Source organism: Mycteria americana, unplaced genomic scaffold (genome assembly GCF_035582795.1).
Source record: "Mycteria americana isolate JAX WOST 10 ecotype Jacksonville Zoo and Gardens unplaced genomic scaffold, USCA_MyAme_1.0 Scaffold_190, whole genome shotgun sequence".
Lineage (NCBI taxonomy): Eukaryota > Metazoa > Chordata > Aves > Ciconiiformes > Ciconiidae > Mycteria > Mycteria americana.
The window spans coordinates 1-23776 of record NW_027445530.1 but is presented as its reverse complement, the minus strand read 5'-3'; the positions used below and the strand labels follow the sequence as shown (position 1 = coordinate 23776).

Here is a 23776-nt window from a genome sequence, read left to right as displayed (position 1 = left end):
TGGGGTGAAAAGAGGGGATTTGGGGGCGGAAAAGTGGGGTTCACCCCACGGGGGGGTCAAATCCAGGGGGTTTTGGGGGGAAATGAGGCGATTTTGGGGGTGGAAAAATGGGGTGACCTCACGGAGGGGGCAAAAAAGGGGGGGCCCCCCCCAAAATAGGGGGGGTTTGGGGTGAAAAGAGGGGATTTGGGGGTGGAAAAGTGGGGTTCACCCCACGGGGGGGGTCAAATCCAGGGGGTTTTGGGATGAAATGAGGGGATTTAGGGGGTGGGAAAGCGGGGTGACCTCACGGAGGGGGCAAAAAAGGGGGGGACCCCCCCAAAATAGGGGGGTTTTGGGGTGAAAAGAGGGGATTTGGGGGCGGAAAAGTGGGGTTCACCCCACGGGGGGGGTCAAATCCAGGGGGTTTTGGGGTGAAATGAGGCGATTTTGGGGGCGGGAAAGCGGGGTGACCTTACGGAGGGGGCAAAAAAGGGGGGGCCCCCCAAAATAGGGGGGTTTTGGGGTGAAAAGAGGGGATTTGGGGGCGGAAAAGTGGGGTTCACCCCGCGGGGGGGTCAAATCCAGGGGGTTTTGGGGTGAAATGAGGGGATTTGGGGGGTGGGAAAGCGGGGTGACCTCACGGAGGGGGCAAAAAAGGGGGGGCCCCCCCAAAATAGGGGGGTTTTGGGGTGAAAAGAGGGGATTTGGGGGCGGAAAAGTGGGGTTCACCCCACGGGGGGGTCAAATCCAGGGGGGGTTTGGGGTGAAACGAGGGGATTTGGGGGAGGAAAAGTGGGGTTCACCCCACGGGGGGGTCAAATCGAGGGGGTTTTGGGGTGAAACGAGGGGATTTAGGGGGTGGGAAAGCGGGGTGACCTCACGGAGGGGGCAAAAAAGGGGGGGCCCCCCCAAAATAGGGGGGTTTTGGGGTGAAAAGAGGGGATTTGGGGGCGGAAAAGTGGGGTTCACCCCACGGGGGGGTCAAATCCAGGGGGTTTTGGGGTGAAATGAGGCGATTTTGGGGGCGGGAAAGCGGGGTGACCTCACGGAGGGGGCAAAAAAGGGGGGGCCCCCCCAAAATAGGGGGGTTTTGGGGTGAAAAGAGGGGATTTGGGGCGGAAAAGTGGGGTTCACCCCACGGGGGGGTCAAATCGAGGGGGTTTTGGGGTGAAATGAGGCGATTTTGGGGGCGGGAAAGCGGGGTGACCTCACGGAGGGGGCAAAAAAAGGGGGGGGCCCCCCCAAATATTTTTTGGGGGGATGACAGGAGGGGATTTGGGGGGAGGAGAGCGGTTTTAGGGTACCGGGGGGGGCCCCCCCTCACTCAGCCCCCGGTGGGAGGGGGCAGCCCCCCCCGTGGGGGTTGTTTTTTGGGGGGGCCCCCCCCCCCATTTTGGGGGGGTCGTCCGGGTGCTGCGGAGGGTGGCCGCCCACGACGAGGTCCCCTGTGGGATTTGGGGGGGGGGGGGGGGGGGGAGGGGGAAAAGGGGGGGGGTTAGATATTGGGGACCCCCCCCAGCACCCCAAAAAAGGGGGTGCAAGGGGGGGGGCCCCCCCCTTTACCTGGGCTCGGGCCGTGTCCTGCACCCACTCGTCCAGCAGCCGGTGCAGGTCGTGGGTGAAGAGCCCCTTTTTTTGGGGGGCCCGGGGGGGGGTTTGGGGGGGCTGCGGGGTTTGGGGGGGCTGTAGGAGGGGAGGGGAAGGTTGAGGGGGGGGCACCCCCAAATCTCCCTGTGTTGGGGAAGGGGGGGAGCACCCCAAAACCCCTCCGTAGCGCAAACACCCCCCCCCTTTGTCACAGCACCACAACGCTGCCCTGCACCCCAAAACTCCCCCTTGCACCCCAAAACTCCCCTCCCCACAGCAGGGAGCACCCCAAAACCTCCCCGTGCCCCCCAACCCCCCCCCCGTGCACCCCAAAATCCCTCCCCGCACCCCAAAAGCCCTCCCCAGGCCATGGAGCACCCCAAAACCTCCCCTTGCACCCCAAAACCCCTCCCTGCACCCCAACCCCCCCTGCACCCCAAAATCCCTCCCCGCACCCCAAAAGCCCTCCACAGGCCATGGAGCACCCCAAAACCTCCCCTTGCACCCCAAAACCCCTCCCTGCCCCCCAAACCCCCCCCTGTACCCCCCAAACCCCTCTTTGCACCCCAAAACCTCCCCTTGCACCCCCAAAACCCCTCCCTGCACCCCAAAACCTCCTCTGTACCCCCCAAACCCCCTCCTTGCCCCCCCCAAAACCCCTCCTTGCCCCCCCCAAACCTCCCCTGCACCCCCAAACCCCCTCCCTGCCCCCCCAAATCCCCTCCCTTCCCCCCAAAACCTCTCCTTGCACCCCCAAACCCCCTCCTTGCCCCCCAAAACCTCCCCAACCCCCTCCCTGCCCCCCAAAACCTCCCCTCTACCCCCCAAATTCCCTCCCTGCCCCCCAAAACCCCCTTGCACCCCCAAAAACCCTTTTTGCACCCCAAAACCTCCTCTTGCCCACCCAAGCCCCCTCCCTGCCCCCCAAAACTCCCCCTGTACCCCCCAAACCCACTCCCTGCCCCCCAAAACCTCCCCTTGCACCCCCATCCCCCTCCCTGCACCCCAAAACCTCCCCTGCCCCCCCAAACCCCTCCCTGCCCCCCAAAACCTCCCCCTGCCCCCCCAAAACCCCTCTTTGCACCCCAAGACCTCCCCCTGCAACCCCAAAACCCCTTCCTGCCCCCCCAAAACCTCCCCCCTGCCCCCCCAAAACCCCTCCCTGCACCCCAAAACCTCCCCCTGTCCCCCAAAACCCCTCCCTGCCCCCCCAAACCTCCCCTGCACCCCAAAACCTCCCCCTGTCCCCCCAAACCCCCTCCCTGCACCCCAAAACCTCCCCTGTACCCCCAAACCCCCTCTTTGCACCCCAAAACCTCCCTTGTACCCCCCAAAACCTCCCCTGCACCCCCAAACCCCCTCCCTGCCCCCCCAAACCTCCCCCCTGCCCCCCCAAAACCTCCCCCTGCCCCCCAAAACCCCTCCCTGCCCCCCCAAACCCCCTCGCTGCACCCCAAAACCTCCCCTGTACCCCCAAACCCCTCTTTGCCCCCCAAAACCTCCCCCCTGCCCCCCCAAAACCCCCTCCCTTCCCCCCCCCCCCCCCCCCCAAACCTGTCACCGCCGCTCCCCTCCCCCTTCCTCTTCCCTTGGCGCCGCGAAGCCTTCGGGGGGATCCCCCTCCCCCGGGGCAATGCTGAGGGGGTCCCCCGTAATCCCCCGGGGGGGGTCCCCCAAATTTTGGGGGGTCCCCCCGAGCTTCTTTGAGGGCGCGGAGACGTTCGTGCAGCTCCCGCAGCTCCCGGTCCTGCTGCGCCCGTAAGGTCACCACCTCCTGGATATGCCTGGGGGGGGGGGGGTGATTTTGGGGGGGTTTTGGGGGGTTTCGGGGGGTCGGGGGGGGCTCCCCCAATATTGGGGGTCCCCCCTGCACCCCTCCCTATGCTCCCCCCCCCCCAAAATCTTACTTTTCCCGCAGCCTTCGCAGCTCCACCCGTAAATCTTCATTTTCGGGGTCCGTCTCCCCATCGCTGCTCATGGGGGACGAGGGGGATCCGGGGGGGCGGGGGGGGGGCTCCCGGGGGATGGGGGGGTCCCCCCACCCCCCCACTTTCACTTTCCGAACTGGGTTCCCCCCAATCGACTTCGGTTTCGGGGGGTTCGGTTGATTCGGGGTTCGTTAGCGGCTGGAGGAGGCGGGGGGGGGGGGGATATAGGGGCGATAGGAGCTGCGGGGGGGGGGGGGGGGAGAGATTGGGGGGGGGGGCTGGGGCGGTTTGGGGGGTCCCTGGGGGTAATTTGGGGTCCCTGGGGTAATTTGGGGGGGTCCCTGGGGGCGGTTTTGGGGTCCCTGGGGGTAATTTGGGGGGGCCCTGGGGCGGTTTTGGGGGTCCCCGGGGGTAATTTGGGGTCCCTGGGGTAATTTGGGGGTCCCTAGGGCAGTTTGGGGGGGGCCCTGGGGCAGTTTTGGGGTTCCTGGGGTAATTTGGGGGTCCCTGGGGGCAGTTTGGGGGGGCCCTGGGGCGGTTTTGGGGGTCCCCGGGGCAGTTTGGGGGTCCCTGGGGTAATTCGGGGGTCCCTGGGGGCGGTTTTGGGGGTCCCTGGGGGTAATTTGGGGTCCCTGGGGGTAATTTGGGGGGTCCCTGGGGAAGTTTGGGGGTCCCTGGGGGTAATTTGGGGTCCCTGGGGCGGTTTTGGGGGTCCCTGGGGTAATTTGGGGGGGTCCCTGGGGCAGTTTAGGGGTCCCTGGGGTAATTTGGGGGGTCCCTGGGGGCGGTTTTGGGGGGCCCTGGGGTAATTTGGGGGCCCTGGGGGCGGTTTTGGGGGTCCCTGGGGTAATTTGGGGTCCCTGGGGGTAATTTGGGGTCCCTGGGGCGGTTTTGGGGGTCCCTGGGGTAATTTGGGGTCCCTGGGGGTAATGTGGGGTACTGGGGGTAATCTGGGGTCCCTGGGGTAATTTGGGGGGTCCCTGGGGCAGTTTTGGGGTCCCTGGGGCGGTTTTGGGGGTCCCTGGGGTAATTTGGGGTCCCTGGGGGCAGTTTTGGGGTCCCTGGGGTAATTTGGGGGGTCCCTGGGGCAGTTTTGGGGGTCCCTGGGGGTAATTTGGGGTCCCTGGGGGTGGTTTTGGGGGTCCCTGGGGCAGTTTGGGGGTCCCTGGGGGTAATTTAGGGTCCCTGGGGTAATTTGGGGGTCCCTGGGGCGGTTTTGGGGGTCCCTGGGGGTAATTTAGGGTCCCTGGGGTAATTTGGGGGTCCCTGGGGGCGGTTTTGGGGGTCCCTGGGGGTAATTTGGGGGGTCCCTGGGGCGGTTTTGGGGTCCCTGGGGGCAGTTTTGGGGGTCCCTGGGGTAATTTGGGGTCCCTGGGGCGGTTTTGGGGGTCCCTGGGGCAGTTCTGGGGTCCCTGGGGCGGTTTTGGGGGTCCCTGGGGTAATTTGGGGGTCCCTGGGGTAATTTTGGGGTCCCCGGGGCGGTTTTGGGGTCCCCGGGGCAGTTTGGGGGCTCCCTGGTTCCCCCCCCATCCCCGCCCCCTCCCCCCACTCACCTGGCCACGCCCCCTCCGGGGCGGGTCCGCAGGGTCCTCCCCCTCCCCTGGGGGACAGGAGGGGGTAAGGGGGGGATGTATAGGGGAATGTATGGGGAGGGGCAGGTACGGGGTATAGAGAGAGAGTACATATGTATAGGGGTCTCTAGGGGGAGATATAGGGGCTTATATAGGGGGTAGATATGGGGAGGGGCATGTATGGGGTATAGAGAGACAGTACATATAGAGAGAGGTCTATAGAAGGATATATATGGGCTTATATATGGGGGTAGATATGGGGAGGGGCATGTATGGGGTATATAGAGAGAGTACATATGTATAGGGGTCTCTAGGGGGAGATATAGGGGCTTATATAGGGGGGTAGATATAGGGAGGGGCATGTATGGGGTATATAGAGAGAGTACATATGTATAGGGGTCTATAGAGCAATATATAGGGGCTTATATATGGGGGTAGATATGGGGAGGGGCATGTATGGGGGTATGTAGAGACAGTATATATATATATAGGGGTCTGTAGGGGGAGATATAGGGGTTTATATATGGGGGTAGATATGGGGAGGGGCATGTATGGGGGTATGTAGAGACAGTATATATATATATAGGGGTCTGTAGGGGGAGATATAGGGGTTTATATAGGGGGGTAGATATGGGGAGGGGCATGTATGGGGTATATAGAGACAGTACATATATATAGCGGTCTCTAGGGGGATATATAGGGGCTTATATATGGGGGTAGATATGGGGAGGGGCATGTATGGGGTATAGAGAGACAATAAATATATATATAGGGTCTATAAAGGGATATATATGGGCTTATATATGGGGATAGACATGGGGAGGGGCACGTATGGGGTATATAGAGACAGTACATATATATAGGGGTCTATAGGGGGATATATATGGGGGTATATACGGGGGTATATATGGGGAGGGGTATGTATGGGCGTATAGATGGGGAGGGGTATATATGGGGAGGGGCCTGTGGGGGAGGGATATATAAGGGAGGTATATATAAGAAAGGGATATGGGGTACATACGAAGACTCTATGTACATATATATATGTGGTATATATGGAAAGTATATGAAAGAATAAGGGTATACAAGATTATATGTGCAGGTACGTATAGGTGTATATATGGAGCGTATATGTACGAGGGTATATGTAAGGGTATATATGGGGGTACACATGGAGAGGGGTATATATGGGAAGGGGTATATATGGGCGTATGCATGGAGGGAGGTGTATATGGGGATATACATGGGGCGGTGTATGGATGTCCACGTGAGCAGAGTTATATACGGGGTTACGTATGGATGTACATATGAGAAAGCATGTATATGGTGTCATACATGAAGAATATATATGGGGAGGGGTATACATGGGGGCAATGTATGGAGGGAGGTGTAGATGGGGGTATATATGGGGGCATATATAGGGAGGGATATATATGGGGTTATACCTGCAGGGTACATATGGGCAGAGGTATATATGGGGCTATATACGGAGCAAAGTATGTACGGGGGTATATGTGGGGAGCATATACATAGAAGCACATAGACGAATGTATAGCGGAGCAGCATTTATGAGATTATATACAGAGAATATGTATAGGGAGGGGCATATATGGGGGATATATATGGAGAAGGGCATATACGGGGGTTATATATGGGGAGGGGTGTAAATGGGGTTATAAAAGGGGGGTTAAGGCGGGGTATAAAACGGGGGTACATATGGGGAGAGGTACATATGGGGAGGGGTGTATATGGGGGTTTATACAGGGAGAGGTGTATATGGAGGTACCTAGGGGGGTATATATGGAGAGGGTAATATATGGGGGGGCATATATGGGGGGTATAAACGGGGGGGATAAATCGGGGGGGTAGAAATGGGGGTGATAAATGGGGGGGCTATACATTGGGGGTATAAACGGGGGGCTATAAATGGGGGGCTATACATTGGGGGCTATAAATGGGGAGCTATACATTGGGGCTATACATTGGGGTATAAACGGGGAGCTATACATTGGGGGCCATACCTCGGGGGCTATAAACGGGGAGCTATACATTGGGGGCCATACATTGGGGGCTACACATCTGGGGTATAAATAGGGGGCTATACATTGGGGGCTATACATTGGGGGTATAAATGGGGGCTATACATTGGGGGTATAAATGGAGGTCTATAAATGGGGGCTATACATTGGGGGTATAAATGTGGGGCTATAAATGGGGATGATAAATGGAGGGCTATACATTGAGGGTATAAATGGGGGCTATACATTGGGGGCTATACATTGGCGGCTATAAACAGGGAGCTATACATTGGGGCTATACATTGGGGTATAAACAGGGAGCTATACATTGGGGCTGTACATTGGGGCTATAAACGGGGAGCTATACATTGGGGGCCATACATCGGGGGCTATAAACAGGGAGCTATACATTGGGGCCATACATCGGGGGCTATAAACGGGGAGCTATACATTGGGGGCTGTACATTGGGTGTATAAACGGGGAGCTATACATCGGGGGCCATACATCGGGGGCTATAAACCGGGAGCTATACATTGGGGGCCATACATCGGGGGCTATAAACGGGGGGCCATACATCGGGGGCTATAAACGGGGAGCTATACATCGGGGGCCATACATCGGGGGCTATAAACGGGGAGCTATACATTGGGGGTATAAATAGGGGGCTATACATTGGGGGCTATACATAGGGGGTATAAACAGGGAGCTATACATTGGGGGCCATACATCGGGGGCTATAAATGGGGAGCTATACATTGGGGGTATAAATAGGGGGCTATACATCGGGGGCCGTACATCAGGGGCCATACATCGGGGGCTATAAACGGGGAGCTATACATTGGGGGTATAAATAGCGGGCTATACATTGGGGGCTATACATTGGGGGTATAAACAGGGAGCTATACATTGGGGGCCATACATCGGGGGCTATAAACGGGGAGCTATACATTGGGGCTATAAACAGGGAGCTATACATCGGGGGCTATAAACGGGGAGCTATACATTGGGGCTATAAACGGGGAGCTATACATTGGGGGCTATACATTGGGTGTATAAACGGGGAGCTATACATCGGGGGCCATACATCGGGGGCCATACATCGGGGGCTATAAACAGGGAGCTACACATTGGGGCTATAAACGGGGAGCTATACATCGGGGGCCATACATCAGGGGCTATAAACGGGGAGCTATACATTGGGGGTATAAATAGGGGGCTATACATTGGGGGCATAAATAGGGGGCTATACATCGGGGGCCGTACATCGGGGGCTATAAACGGGGAGCTATACATTGGGGGCCATACATCGGGGGCCATACATCGGGGGCTATAAACAGGGAGCTACACATTGGGGCTATAAACGGGGAGCTATACATCGGGGGCTATAAACGGGGAGCTATACATTGGGGGTATAAATAGGGGGCTATACATTGGGGGCTATACATTGGGGGTATAAATAGGGGGCTATACATCGGGGGCTGTACATCGGGGGCCATACATCGGGGGCTATAAACGGGGAGCTATACATTGGGGGTATAAATAGGGGGCTATACATTGGGGGCTATACATTGGGGGTATAAACAGGGAGCTATACATTGGGGGCCATACATCGGGGGCTATAAACGGGGAGCTATACATTGGGGCTATAAACAGGGAGCTATACATTGGGGGCCATACATCGGGGGCTATAAACGGGGAGCTATACATTGGGGGCCATACATCGGGGGCTATAAACGGGGAGCTATACATCGGGGGCCATACCTCGGGGGCTATAAACGGGGAGCTATACATTGGGGGCTATACATTGGGTGTATAAACGGGGAGCTATACATTGGAGGCTATATATCGGGGGCTATAAACGGGGAGCTATACATTGGAGCTATAAACAGGGAGCTATACATCGGGGGCCATACATCGGGGGCTATAAACGGGGAGCTACACATTGGGGCTATAAACAGGGAGCTATACATTGGGGGCCATAGATTGGGGGCTACACATCTGGGGTATAAATAGGGGGCTATACATTGGGGGCTATACATTGGGGGTATAAATGGAGGTCTATAAACGGGGAGCTATACATTGGGGGCTGTACATTGGGGGCTAAAACGGGGAGCTACACATTGGGGCTATAAACAGGGAGCTATACATCGGGGCCATACATCGGGGGCTATAAACAGGGAGCTATACATTGGGGCTATAAACAGGGAGCTATACATCGGGGGCCATACATCGGGGGCCATACATCGGGGCCATACATCGGGGCACAGAGGGGTAGGAGAGGCGACCCCGCCCTACCTGGCCGGGGGGGCCCCCCCGCGGGGGGCGGGGGCTGCCGCAGGCGCCGGGCCCAGCTCTTGATCCTGCGGCCCCAGGTCTTGCGGCCACCGGGGCTCTTGGGGCGGGGGCGGGGAAAGGCCAGGGCGAAGGAAGCCCCCTCGGCCGCCGCGGGGTGGCCCGGGGTCCTCTCCGGCGGGGGGGCCTGCGGAAAAGGGGGGGCCGAGGAAACGGGGTGCCCGGGTGGGCGCCGGGGCCCCCCCCCCCCCCCCCCAAAAAAAAATGGGTGGGGGGAGAGCAGGGGGATGGGGGAGATGGTGGGTGGTCTGTGAGGGGCAGCAAGGTCGTGGGGTTTGAGGGACATCAAGGTCTTGGGGTTGGGGGTGGTCATTGATGACCTTTGAGGGACACCAAGGTCTTGGGGTTTGAGGGACATCAAGGTCGTGGGGTCTGGGATGGTCATCAATGGTCTTTGAGGGACATCAAGGTCGTGGGGTTTGAGGGACACCAAGGTCTTGGGGTTGGGGGTTTGAGGGACACCAAGGTCTTGGGGTTTGAGGGACACCAAGGTCGTGGGGTTTGAGGGACACCAAGGTCGTAGGGTTGGGGACGGTCATCAGTGGTCTTTGAGGGACATCAAGGTCATGGGGTTTGAGGGACACCAAGGTCTTGGGGTTGGGGGTTTGAGGGACACCAAGGTCTTGGGGTTGGGGACGGTCATCAATGGTCTCTGGGGGACATCAAGGTCTTGGAGTTTGAGGGACACCAAGGTCTTGGGGTTGGGGACGGTCATCAGTGGTCTTTGAGGGACATCAAGGTCTTGGGGCTTGAGGGACATCAAGGTCTTGGGGTTGGGGGTTTGAGGGACACCAAGGTCTTGGGGTTGGGGGTGGTCATTGATGACCTTTGAGGGACACCAAGGTCTTGGGGTTTGAGGGACATCAAGGTCTTGGGGCTTGGGGTTTGAGGGATACCAAGGTCGTGGGGTTTGAGGGACACCAAGATCTTGGGGTTGGGGGTGGTCATTGATGACCTTTGAGGGACACCAAGGTCTTGGGGTTTGAGGAACATCAAGGTCTTGGGGTTGGGTTTGAGGGACACCAAGGTCTTGGGGTTGGGGGTGGTCATTGATGACCTTTGAGGGACACCAAGGTCTTGGGGTTGGGGACGGTCATCAATGGTCTCTGAGGGACATCAAGGTCTTGGAGTTTGAGGGACACCAAGGTCTTGGGGTCGGGGACGGTCATCAGTGGTCTTTGAGGGACATCAAGGTCGTGGGGTTTGAGGGACATCAAGGTCTTGGGGTTGGGGGTTTGAGGGACACCAAGGTCTTGGGGTTGGGGGTGGTCATTGATGACCTTTGAGGGACACCAAGGTCGTGGGGTTTGAGGGACATCAAGGTCGTGGGGTCTGGGATGGTCATCAATGGTCTTTGAGGGACATCAAGGTCGTGGGGCTTGAGGGACACCAAGGTAGTGGGGTCTGGGATGGTCATCAATGGTCTTTGAGGGACATCAAGGTCTTGGTCTTTGAGGGACATCAAGGTCGTGGGGTTTGGGGTTTGAGGAACACCAAGGTCGTGGGGTTTGAGGGACATCAAGGTCATGGGGTTTGAGGGACACCAAGGTCTTGGGGTTGGGGGTTTGAGGGACACCAAGGTCTTGGGGTTGGGGACGGTCATCAATGGTCTCTGGGGGACATCAAGGTCTTGGAGTTTGAGGGACACCAAGGTCTTGGGGTTGGGGACGGTCATCAGTGGTCTTTGAGGGACATCAAGGTCGTGGGGTTTGAGGGACACCAAGGTCTTGGGGTTGGGGGTGGTCATTGATGACCTTTGAGGGACACCAAGGTCTTGGGGTTTGAGGGACACCAAGGTCGTGGGGTTGGGGGTGGTCATTGATGGTCTGTGAGGGACATCAAGGTCGTGGGGTTTGAGGGACACCAAGGTCGTGGGGCTTGAGGGACACCAAGGTCTTGGGGTTTGAGGGACATCAAGGTCGTGGGGTTGGGGGTGGTCATTGATGATCTTTGAGGGACACCAAGGTCTTGGGGTTGGGGGTTTGAGGGACACCAAGGTCTTGGGGTTGGGTATGGTCATCAGTGGTCTTTGAGGGACATCAAGGTCGTGGGGTTTGAGGGACATCAAGGTCTTGGGGTTGGGGGTTTGAGGGACACCAAGGTCTTGGGGTTGGGGACGGTCATTGATGGTCTTTGAGGGACACCAAGGTCGTGGGGTTTGAGGGACACCAAGGTCTTGGGGTTTGAGGGACACCAAGGTCGTGGGGTTTGAGGGACATCAAGGTCGTGGGGCTTGAGGGACACCAAGGTCTTGGGGTTGGGGACGGTCATCACTGGTCTTTGAGGGACATCGAGGTCGTGGTCTTTGAGGGACATCAAGGTCGTGGGGTTTGGGGTTCGAGGGACATCAAGGTCTTGGGGTTTGAGGGACACCAAGGTCTTGGGGTTGGGGGTGGTCATTGATGACCTTTGAGGGACACCAAGGTCTTGGGGTTTGAGGGACATCAAGGTCTTGGGGTTGGGGGTTTGAGGGACACCAAGGTCTTGGGGTTGGGGGTGGTCATTGATGACCTTTGAGGGACACCAAGGTCTTGGGGTTGGGTACGGTCATCAGTGGTCTTTGAGAGACACCAAGGTCTTGGGGCTTGAGGGACATCAAGGTCTTGGGGCTTGGGGTTTGAGGGACATCAAGGTCTTGGGGTTGGGGACGGTCATCAATGGTCTCTGAGGGACACCAAGGTCTTGGGGCTTGAGGGACACCAAGGTCTTGGGGTTGGGTATGGTCATCAGTGGTCTTTGAGGGACACCAAGGTCTTGGGGCTTGAGGGACATCAAGGTCTTGGGGTTGGGGGTGGTCATTGATGACCTTTGAGGGACACCAAGGTCGTGGGGTTTGGGCACAGTCATCTCCAGTCCGTGGGGGACATCCAGGTCTCGGGGTTTGGGGACAATCACCTCTGGTCCCGTGGGTGCATCCTGCTCCCAAGCTGCGGTGACGACCGTCTCCTGTCCTTGGGGGACACCCAGGTCTTGGTGTCCAGGGACGATGGTCTCCGATCCTCGGTGGACATCAAGCTCTTGAGGTTTGGGGACGACGACGTCTGGTTGCCCAGGTCCATCCTGCTCCCAAGAGCCGGTGACGATTGTCCCCAGTCCTTGAGGGACACCTGGCTCTTGGGGTTTGGGGATGATCATCTCCAGTCCTTGGGGGACACCTCGGTCACAGGGTTTGGGGACGGTCATCTCCTGTCCTTCAGGGACACCAAGCTCATGGGGTTTGGGGACGATCATCTCCTGTCCTTGGGGGACACCCAGGTCACTGGGTTTGGGGACAATCATCTCCGGTCCCCCAGGTCCATCCTGCTCCAACACTCCAGTGATGACCATCCCTGGTCCTTGAGGGCCACCAAGCTCCTGGCGTCCGGTGACAACCATGCCTTGTCCTTGAGGGCCACCAAGCTCCTGGCATCCGGTGACAACCATCCCTGGTCCTTGAGGGCCACCAAGCTCCTGGCGTCCGGTGACAACCATCCCTGGTCCTTGAGGGCCACCAAGCTCCTGGCGTCCGGTGACAACCATGCCTGGTCCTTGAGGGCCACCAAGCTCCTGGCGTCCGGTGACAACCATCCCTGGTCCTTGAGGGCCACCAAGCTCCTGGCGTCCGGTGACAACCATGCCTGGTCCTTGAGGGCCACCAAGCTCCTGGCGTCCGGTGACAACCATCCCTGGTCCTTGAGGGCCACCAAGCTCCTGGCGTCCGGTGACAACCATGCCTGGTCCTTGAGGGCCACCAAGCTCCTGGCGTCCGGTGACAACCATCCCTGCTCCTTGAGGGCCACCAACATCTGGGACCCCATCCACCTTGCCACCACAGGATGTCCCCAAGGCTCTCCGGTTGGGCGGGGGTCCCCCGGGACCTGCGAGGAGGTGACACCCCCAACCCCCGTTGGTTGACACGCGTGACGTTGGCGTCCCCGTGTCCCCCTCCCCACCCCGCGTCCCCCTCTGGGGTGACCCACCGGTGGCTTCCCGGTTCCTGATGGTTTGGTTGATGCAAAACCTCCACCGACCGACGGGGGACGATTGGGGGGCGCCTTCTCCTGGGTGGGGGAGGGCGGGGTGGGGGTCAGGGTGGGGGTGGGGTGACCCCACCCCCACCCTCCCTTCCCCTCCCCCGCTACTCACCACCACCCATCTGCTCCGGAGGTCCCACCTGTGAGGAGACACATTTTGGGGGGAGAAGGTGTCAAGCGGTGGGGTGGCCCCGGGCGGCCGGGGGAGGGGGGGGGGGGGGGGGATGGGTGGGGTGAACCCCAGGCGTGGGGTGGGGGAGGGTGGAGGTGGCACCTGGACGTCCACGGCCGGGCCACCGAGGAGCCCTCGCGCCCGCGCCACGATGGCCTTGAGCTCCTCCACGAACTTCTCCCGCTCGCCCTCCAGCACGAAGTTGTCCTCGACCTTCGAAGGGGTTGGGGACAATTAGCGGGGGAGGGGGAGGGGGGGGGGGGGAGGGGGTGACATTAATTAGGGGAGGAGTTTTGGGGGTTGGGGGTGGGGGAGGTCACCATGTAGCAGGCGATGTCCTCGGGGGCGTCCCCGTCGGCGTCGAACTTGAAGGTCACCATCTTGCTGTCGTGGGTCTCCAGTTGACACTCCACCGTGTTGTCCCCAGGAGAAGAGACCTAAGGGGTCGGGGACACGAGTTATGGGGTGTCCCCACGTCTGTCCCCTCCCCCCCCCCCAAAAATAGTGCCCCTCCCCCACGCCCACCTGGAGGACGGTGAGTTGGAAGCGAGGAACCCTCTCCGGCCGCGGGCAGGAGGCTCGGCGTTGCCGGACGCGGTCGGGTTTGGCGCCGGGAGGCTCGGGGACGGCGGTGGCCTCGGGGACGCGGAGGAAGGGCACCGGATGCGGGGGGTTGGGGGCGGACGCGGGGGGGGCGGGGTGCGAGGGCGGGTCTTCGGGTGGGGGAGCTGCTGGTGGGGCGGGGAGAGGCGGGGGTGGCATCCCTGGGGCTGGTGGCATGGCGGATGGCGGTGGTGGCATCGCCATGGTTGGTGGCATCTCCATGGTTGGTGGCATCCCCATGGTTGGTGGCATCTCCATGGTTGGTGGCATCTCCATGGTTGGTGGCATCCCAGACAGTGGTGGTGGCATCCCCATGGTTGGTGGCATCCCTTGGGGTGGTGGCATCTCCATGATTGGTGGCATCTCCATGATTGGTGGCATCCCTTGGGGTGGTGGCATCCCTTGGGGTGGTGGCATCCCCATGGTTGGTGGCATCCCTTGGGGTGGTGGCATCTCCATGGTTGGTGGCATCCCTTGGGCTGGTGGCATCCCGGACAGTGGTGGTGGCATCCCCATGGTTGGTGGCATCTCCATGGTTGGTGGCATCTCCATGGTTGGTGGCATCCCCATAGTTGGTGGCATCCCTTGGGGTGGTGGCATCTCCATGGTTGGTGGCATCTCCATGGCTGGTGGCATCCCCATAGTTGGTGGCAACCCCATAGTTGGTGGCATCCCAGACAGTGGTGGTAGCATCCCAGATGGCGGTGGTGGCATCTCCATGGTTGGTGGCATCCCTTGGGCTGGTGGCATCCCTTGGGCTGGTGGCATCCCAGATGGTGGTGGCATCCCAGATGGCGGTGGCAACCCGGAAGGAGGTGCCATCCCAATGGTTGGTGGCATCTCTGGAGCTGGTGGCATCCCTGTGGTTGGGGCCATCGCCGCGGTTGGTGGCACCCCCACGGTTGGTGGCACCCCCACGGTTGGTGGCATCCCCATGGCTGGTGGCACCGTTCCTGGAGCTGGTGGCACCCTGGTTGGCGGTGGCATCGCTGGAGCTGGCTGCAGCTGCACGATGGGGACCGACTGCGGTGGCATCTGGGGAGCTGGTGGCATCCCTGGAGCTGGTGACATCCCACCTGGTGGTGGCATCTGGGGAGCTGGTGGCATCCCAGTTGGTGGTGGCATCTGGGGAGCTGGTGGCATCCCAGCTGGTGGTGGCATCTGGGGAGCTGGTGACATCCCCGTTGGCGGTGGCATTCCTGGAGCTGGTGATATCCCAGCTGGTGGTGGCATCCCCGGAGCTGGTGGCATCCCAGCTGGTGGTGGCATCTGGGGAGCTGGTGGCATCCCCGTTGGTGGTGGCATTCCTGGAGCTGGTGGCATCCCAGCTGGTGGTGGCATCCCCGGAGCTGGTGGCATCCCCGTTGGTGGTGGCATCTGGGGAGCTGGTGACATCCCAGCTGGTGGTGGCATCCCCGGAGCTGGTGGCATCCCCGTTGGTGGTGGCATCTGGGGAGCTGGTGGCATCCCCGTTGGTGGTGGCATTCCTGGAGCTGGTGACATCCCAGCTGGTGGTGGCATCCCCGGAGCTGGTGGCATCCCGGTTGGTGGTGGCATCTGGGGAGCTGGTGGCATCCCCGTTGGTGGTGGCATCTGGGGAGCTGGTGACATCCCAGCTGGTGGTGGCATCCCCGGAGCTGGTGGCATCCCCGTTGGTGGTGGCATCTGGGGAGCTGGTGGCATCCCCGTTGGTGGTGGCATTCCTGGAGCTGGTGGCATCCCAGTTGGTGGTGGCATCTGGGGAGCTGGTGGCATCCCGGTTGGTGGTGGCATCTGGGGAGCTGGTGGCATCCCGGTTGGTGGTGGCATTCCTGGAGCTGGTGGCATCCCCGTTGGTGGTGGCATCTGGGGAGCTGGTGGCATCCCAGCTGGTGGTGGCATCTGGGGACCTGGTGGCATCCCGGTTGGTGGTGGCATTCCTGGAGCTGGTGGCATCCCGGTTGGTGGTGGCATCCCAGCTGGTGGTGGCATTCCTGGAGCTGGTGGCATCCCTGGAGCTGGTGGCATCCCCGTTGGTGGTGGCATCCCCGGAGCTGGTGACATCCCCGGAGCTGGCGCTGCCATCCCCGGACCCGGTGCCCCAGGAGCCGGCTGCAGCCGTGCCACCACCACCACCGATGACATCCCCCGGCTCCGCGTCGCGCCGACCCCCAGCTCCCCGTCAACGCTGGGCTGCTCCGGCGCCGCCGTGGTGGCACCTCCGGTGACGTCCGGTGACGTCCCCTCCGCCCCGTAGGGGACCTGTCGGTCAAAGTGCCGCGGTGGGGAGGTGGTCCCACCCGGTCCCCAACCCACCCCGGCGTGACGGCGACTTACCGGCACCTTCAAGGGGACGGGACGGCCGCAAGCGGGGGACGTCCCGTCTTGGGGGGGTCCCGGTGACCCTCGTCGGTAGCACCCAAGGAGCCGCGGCGCGGGCTCGGGCGCCCCGGTGAGACCACGGGTGCCGGTGGCATCCGCGGTGGGACCGCTCTCCCCGAGCCCGTCGGCGGCTGAGGAACAACCGGGGGCTGGTGGTGGTGGTGGTGAGGAATTTTGGGGGGGGGCCGCCGGCCGCGGGGGTGGAAGGTGGGGGGTCTCACCGGTGCCGGGGGGTTGTTGCCGAAGCAGCTGCTGCCGGACGTGTTGGTCCACCTCGGTGTCCTCGTTTTCGGGGAGCACCCGCCCCTCCGCTTGCTTCTTCTCCCGCGTCTTCCTCACCAACGTCAACCGGTGCCGGATGGATTTGGCGACGGCTTTGGAGTCGCTCTCGTGGAAGAAGCCGGATTTCACCTGGTTGGGGGGGGGAGGGGGCAAACCGGGGTGTCCGCGGGGAGCCGGTGGCGGTGAACTTGGAGAACCGTTGGCTTTGGAGGGATTCCAGATGGATTTCGGGGGGCGGGGGGGGGGCGAACCCGTAGGGTTCATGGTCAATTTTGGGGTGTCGTTGGCTTTGGAAGGGGTTCAAGATGAATTTGAGGGACCAACCATCGGGTCCATGGTGAATTTTGGGGTGTCATTGACCTTGGAAGAGGTTCAAGATGAGTTTGAAGGACCAAATATAGGGTCCATGATGAATTTTGGGGTGTCACGGGCTTTGGGAGGGGTTCAAGGTGAGTTGGAGGGCCCAACCGTAGGGTTCATGGTCAATTTTGGGGTGTCATGGGCTTTGGAAGGGGTTCAAGATGAATTTGAGGGACCAACCATCGGGTCCATGGTGAATTTTGGGGTGTCACGGGCTTTGGAAGGGGTTCAGGATGAGTTTGAGGGGCCAACCGTTGGGTTCATGGGGGAATTTTGGGGTGTCAGTGACTTCGGGAGAGGTTCAAGGTGAGTTGGAGGGCCCAACCGTAGGGTTCATTGTCAATTTTGGGGTGTCATTGGCTTTGGGAGAGGTTCAAGATGAATTTGAGCGACCAACCATCGGGTTCATGGTCAATTTTGGGGTGTCATGGGCTTTGGAAGGGGTTCAAGATGGGTTGGAGGAGGCAACTGTAGGGTTCATGGGGGAATTTTGGGGTGTCAGTGACTTTGGGAGGGGTTCAAGGTGAATTTGAGGGACCAACCATTGGGTCCATGGTCAATTTTGGGGTGTCACGGGCTTTGGAAGAGGGTCAAGATGAGTTGGAAGTGCCAACCATCGGATCCATGGTAAATTTTGGGGTGTCACGGGCTTTGGAAGGGGTTCAAGATGGGTTTGAGGGCCCAACTGTAGGGTCCATGATGAATTTTGGGGTGTCACGGACTTCAGGAGAGGGTCAAGGTGAGTTGGAGGAGCCAACTGTAGGGTTCATGGTCAATTTTGGGGTGTCGTTGGCTTTGGAAGGGGTTCAAGATGGGTTTGAGGGCCCAACCGTAGGGTTCATGGTCAATTTTGGGGCGTCATGGACTTTGGAAGGGGTTCAAGATGGGTTTGAGGGGCCAACTGTTGGGTCCATGATGAATTTTGGGGTGTCATGGACTTCGGGAGGGGTTCAAGATGAGTTGGAAGGGCCAACCATCGGGTCCATGGTAAATTTTGGGGTGTCACGGGCTTTGGAAGGGGTTCAAGATGGGTTTGAGGGCCCAACCGTAGGGTTCATGGTCAATTTTGGGGCGTCATGGACTTTGGAAGGGATTCAAGATGGGTTTGAAGGACCAACCGTAGGGTCCACGATGAATTTTGGGGCGTCATGGACTTTGGAAGGGGTTCAAGATGGGTTTGAGGGGCCAACTGTTGGGTCCATGATGAATTTTGGGGTGTCAGTGACTTCGGGAGGGGTTCAAGGTGAATTTGAGGGACCAACCATCGGGTCCATGATGAATTTTGGGGTGTCACAGGCTTTGGAAGGGGTTCAAGATGGGTTTGAGGGCCCAACCGTAGGGTCCATGATGAATTTTGGGGTGTCACGGACTTCAGGAGAGGGTCAAGGTGAGTTGGAGGAGCCAACTGTAGGGTTCATGGTCAATTTTGGGGTGTCGTTGGCTTCGGGAGAGGTTCAAGATGGGTTTGAGGGCCCAACCGTAGGGTTCATGGTCAATTTTGGGGCGTCATGGACTTTGGAAGGGGTTCAAGATGGGTTTGAAGGACCAACTGTAGGGTCCACGATGAATTTTGGGGCGTCACGGGCTTTGGAAGGGGTTCAAGATGGGTTTGAGGGCCCAACCGTAGGGTCCATGATGAATTTTGGGGTGTCACGGACTTCAGGAGAGGGTCAAGGTGAGTTGGAGGAGCCAACTGTAGGGTTCATGGTCAATTTTGGGGTGTCGTTGGCTTCGGGAGAGGTTCAAGATGGGTTTGAGGGCCCAACCGTAGGGTTCATGGTCAATTTTGGGGCGTCATGGACTTTGGAAGGGGTTCAAGATGGGTTTGAAGGACCAACCGTAGGGTCCACGATGAATTTTGGGGCGTCATGGACTTTGGAAGGGGTTCAAGATGGGTTTGAGGGGCCAACTGTTGGGTCCATGATGAATTTTGGGGTGTCATGGACTTCGGGAGGGGTTCAAGATGAATTTGAGGGACCAACCATCGGGTCCATGATGAATTTTGGGGTTTCGTTGGCTTCGGAAGAGGTTCAAGATGGGTTTGAGGGCCCAACCGTAGGGTCCATGATGAATTTTGGGGTGTCACGGACTTCAGGAGAGGGTCAAGGTGAGTTGGAGGAGCCAACTGTAGGGTTCATGGTCAATTTTGGGGTGTCGTTGGCTTCGGGAGAGGTTCAAGATGGGTTTGAGGGCCCACCGTAGGGTTCATGGTCAATTTTGGGGCGTCACGGACTTGGAAGGGTTCAAGATGGGTTTGAAGGACCAACCGTAGGGTCCACGATGATTTTGGGGCGTCACGGGCTTTGGAAGGGGTTCAAGATGAGTTTGAGGAGCAACCATAGGGTCCATGATGAATTTTGGGGTGTCATGGACTTCGGAGGGGTTCAAGATGAATTTGAGGGACCAACCATCGGGTCCATGATGAATTTTGGGGTTTCGTTGGCTTCGGAAGAGGTTCAAGATGGGTTTGAGGGCCCAACCGTAGGCTCCATGGTCAATTTTGGGGCGTCACGGACTTTGGGAGAGGTTCAAGATGACTTGGAGGAGCCAACCGGGAGCTTGACGGTCAATTTGGAGCTCCCTCAACTTACGGAAGGGTCAAGTTGGAGGAACCAAACCCAGAAAGGTTTCGGGGTGTCCCCGTCCCCCCCCTCGGCCCCCCGCCGTCTCTCACCATCTCGTAGGCCACCTCCTCGGGGACGTCGGCCTCCAGGTTGAAGCTGAACTCGATGGCCTCGTTGTCCTTGTGCTTCCCCTTCAATTTTTTGGGGGTCCTCCACCCAAAGGCGAAGCGCCAGGGAGGAATCCCACCCCCCGTCCTCCTCCGCCAGCTCCACGCGTAACCCCGTGTCCTCGGCGAAGAAGGCGTGGTTCAAGAGGTCCCGGATGGAGAGCCTACGGGCCGGGAGGGGGGTGAAAAGCGGGGGGTGGGGTGGGGTGGGGTCACCTAGGAGGTCCCCGCCTGGCACCCCCCCCTTCGGCCCCACCTCTCCGCCTTGTTCTGCCGGATGCAACCCTCGATGATCTCCTTCACCTCCGGGTCCGTCACCTTCTCAAAGCTGGCCGGTTTGATGCCCTACGAGGAGAGGAACCGTGGTGATGCCGCCAGCAGCGCCACCAGCAGCACCACCACCATCATCACCACCACCATCATCACCATTACCACCACCACCATCACCAACACCACCACCACCATCACCATCATCACCAGCACCACCACCATCACCACCACCACCATCTCCACCACCATCACCACCATCATTACCACCACCACCAGCACCATCACCACCACCATCACCTCCACCACAACCACCATCACCACCACCATCACCACCACCACCATCACCACCACCACCACCATCACCACCACCACCATCATCACCACCACGACCACCATCACCACCATCACCACCAGCACCACCATCTCCAGCACCACCGCCATCAGCACCACCGCCATCAGCACCATTACCGCCACCACCATCACCAACACCACCACCACCAGCACCACCACCATCACCACCACCACCATCTCCACCACCATCACTACCATCACCACCACCACCATTACCACCACCACCAGCACCATCACCACCACCATCACCTCCACTACAACCACCATCACCACCACCATCACCACCACCACCATCATCACCACCAGCACCACCATCTCCAGCACCACCACCATCATCACCACCATCATCACCATCACTACCACCATCACCAACACCACCACCACCATCACCACCACCACCATCTCCAGCACCATCACCACCAGCACCACCACCACCAGCACCACCACCATCACCACGACCACCATCACCACCACCATCACCTCCACCACAACCACCATCACCACCACCACGACCACCATCACCACCACCACCAGCACCACCAGCACCACCACCAGCACCACCACCACCATCACCACCACCACCATCACCACCACCACCATCATCACCTCCACCACGACCACCATCACCACCACCATCACCTCCACCACAACCACCATCACCACCACCACGACCACCATCACCACCACCACCACCACGACCATCATCTCCACCACCATCACCACCATCACCACCACCACGACCACCACCACCACCCCCACGTTGGGTGGAGGGCTCCGGGACACGCCCGCGGCGACGGAGGGACCCACGCTGGTGACTTTGCGGTAGATCTGGGCGGCGTTTTGACACTCGGAGTAGGGATATTCGGAGGTGCCCATCTCCAACATGCACATCCCGAAGGCGTAGACGTCCACCGACTCATCGTAACGCTCCTCGTACATCTCCGGCGCCATAAATTCCGGCGTCCCTACGGGGGGGGGGGGACACACCACGACACCGCGACGCCGGGCGGTGAGAACCGGCGCCGGCCGCCCCACCGGCCGCGTTTCGGCGCGGGGGTTCTCACCGATGACGCTCTTGGCGAAGGAGGTCCGCATGAGGGTGGCCAAACCCAAGTCGCCGATCTTGACGGAACCCGTGGGGCCGGTGATGAAGATGTTGTCGCACTTGAGGTCCCGATGGATGATGGGTGGCGTCCGGGTGTGGAGGAAGTGGAGACCCTTCAAGATCTGCCGGCACCAGCTCCGTAACACCTTGGGCTTCATCACCTTGAACCTCTTGAGATACCTGCGAGACGGGAGGAGCCGCCCCACCCTCACCTCCCCGCCTCGGGGTCGCCGCGCCCGCCCGCCCCGCCCGCCGCCCCCGCGCCGTCGCTCACGTCTTGAGGGTGCCGGAGGTCATGAGCTCGGTGACGAGGACGATGCACTTCTTCCCCTTGACCGTGGACTCCCAGGAGTCGTAGAAGCGGACGATGTTGGGGTGCTGCAGGCCCTTCAACATCTCCGCTTCTTCCTTGAACCGTTGTTGCTCCACCTTGGTCAGCTTGCGGTCCTGGTAGAGGTGGTGGTGGTGGTGGTGATGGTGGTGGTGGTGATGGTGGTGATGGTGGTGGAGATGATGGTGGTGGTGGTGATGGTGGAGATGATGGTGGTGGTGGTGGTGATGGTGGTGGTGGTGGTGGTGGTGGTGGTGATGGTGGTGGTGGTGGAGATGGTGGTGGTGGTGGAGATGGTGGTGGTGGTGATGGTGGTGGTGGAGATGATGGTGGTGGTGGTGATGGTGGAGATGATGGTGGTGGTGGTGGTGATGGTGGTGGTGGTGGTGGTGGTGGTGATGGTGGAGATGATGGTGGTGGTGGTGGTGGTGATGGTGGTGGAGATGATGGTGGTGGTGGTGGTGGAGATGATGGTGGTGGTGGTGGTGGTGATGGTGGTGGTGGTGGTGGGGGTGGTGGTGGTGGTGATGGTGGTGGTGGTGGTGATGGTGGTGGTGGTGGTGGTGAGATGGTGGTGGTGGTGGTGGTGGTGGTGTGGTGGTGGGTGGTGGTGGTGGTGGTGGAGATGGTGGTGGTGGTGGTGGTGATGGTGGTGAGGTGGTGGTGGTGGTGGTGATGGTGGTGGTGGTGGTGGTGGTGGTGTGGTGATGGTGGGTGGTGGTGGTGGTGGTGGTGGAGGTGGTGGTGGTGGTGGTGGGGGTGGTGGTGATGGTGGGTGATGGTGGTGGTGGTGGTGGTGGAGTGGTGGTGGTGGGTGGTGGTGGTGGTGGTGATGGTGGTGTGGTGGTGGTGGTGATGGTGGTGGTGGGATGGTGGGGTGGTGGTGTGTGGGTGGTTGGTGGTGGTGGTGGTGGTGGTGTGGTGGAGTGGTGGGTGATGGTGGTGGTGAGATGGTGGTGGTGGTGGGGGATGATGGTGGAGGGATGGTGGTGGTGATGGTGGTGATGATGATGGTGATGGATGGGTGATGGCGTGGTGGTGATGATGGTGATGGCGATGGTGATGACGGTGATGATGCGATGATGGTGTTGGTGGTGGTGATGACGGTGATGGTGATGGCAATGACAACACCAAACCCACCCCAAGTTGCAGGATCATCATCGTCACCATCGTCATCAGCTGCCTTCAGCGGCCAACCCCACCCCACCGCAAAAGCCCTCGCCATTCCCCGCGGATCCTTTGCCGCTCGTTACGAGAGGCCGTTAATTAATTCGCCGGGGCGCCGTGTCCCACCTCGGGAGCCGCCGGCGTTCCCCGCGGCCTTGAGACAGGAGATGAACCAAGGTTGAAGATCCGTGGAGGAATCCGGCAGCTTCAGAGGGCAACGAATAAATGGGGGGGGGGGGGGGCTTGACGAGGACCAACCATGGGGTCCATGATGAATTTTGGGGTGTCAGTGACCTTGGAAGAGGTTCAAGATGGGTTTGAAGGACCAACCATCGGGTCCACGATGAATTTTGGGGTGTCATGGACATTGGAAGGGGTTCAAGATGGGTTTGAAGGACCAAATGTAGGGTTCACGATGAATTTTGGGGTGTCGTTGGCTTTGGAAGAGGTTCAAGATGAGTTTGAGGGACCAACCATCGGGTCCATGATGAATTTTGGGGTGTCATTGACCTTGGAAGAGGTTCAAGATGGGTTTGAAGGACCAACCGTAGGGTTCACAATGAATTTTGGGGGCGTCATGGGCTTTGGAAG

General features: G+C 59.7%; 1 protein-coding gene across 1 annotated transcript; it reads right to left on the bottom strand.

The window, feature by feature from the left end:
• Nucleotides 1–3688: 3688 nt before the first annotated feature.
• LOC142403312 (uncharacterized) lies at nucleotides 3689–23243 on the bottom strand. The gene is given in 32 exon segments (XM_075489537.1): nucleotides 3689–3737; nucleotides 5051–5097; nucleotides 7090–7147; nucleotides 7347–7354; nucleotides 7414–7475; nucleotides 7634–7711; nucleotides 7842–7904; nucleotides 7952–8069; nucleotides 8117–8193; nucleotides 8241–8262; nucleotides 8351–8414; nucleotides 8531–8593; nucleotides 8682–8856; nucleotides 9125–9187; nucleotides 9302–9566; nucleotides 12335–13296; nucleotides 13399–13479; nucleotides 13565–13592; nucleotides 13727–13837; nucleotides 13945–14061; nucleotides 14150–15087; nucleotides 15146–16185; nucleotides 16233–16468; nucleotides 16544–16719; nucleotides 16810–16999; nucleotides 19905–20000; nucleotides 20002–20125; nucleotides 20218–20306; nucleotides 21390–21547; nucleotides 21647–21867; nucleotides 21962–22134; nucleotides 23097–23243. Coding segments are annotated over 32 exon segments (6099 nt in total).
• Between the last annotated feature and the right edge of the window lie 533 nt (nucleotides 23244–23776).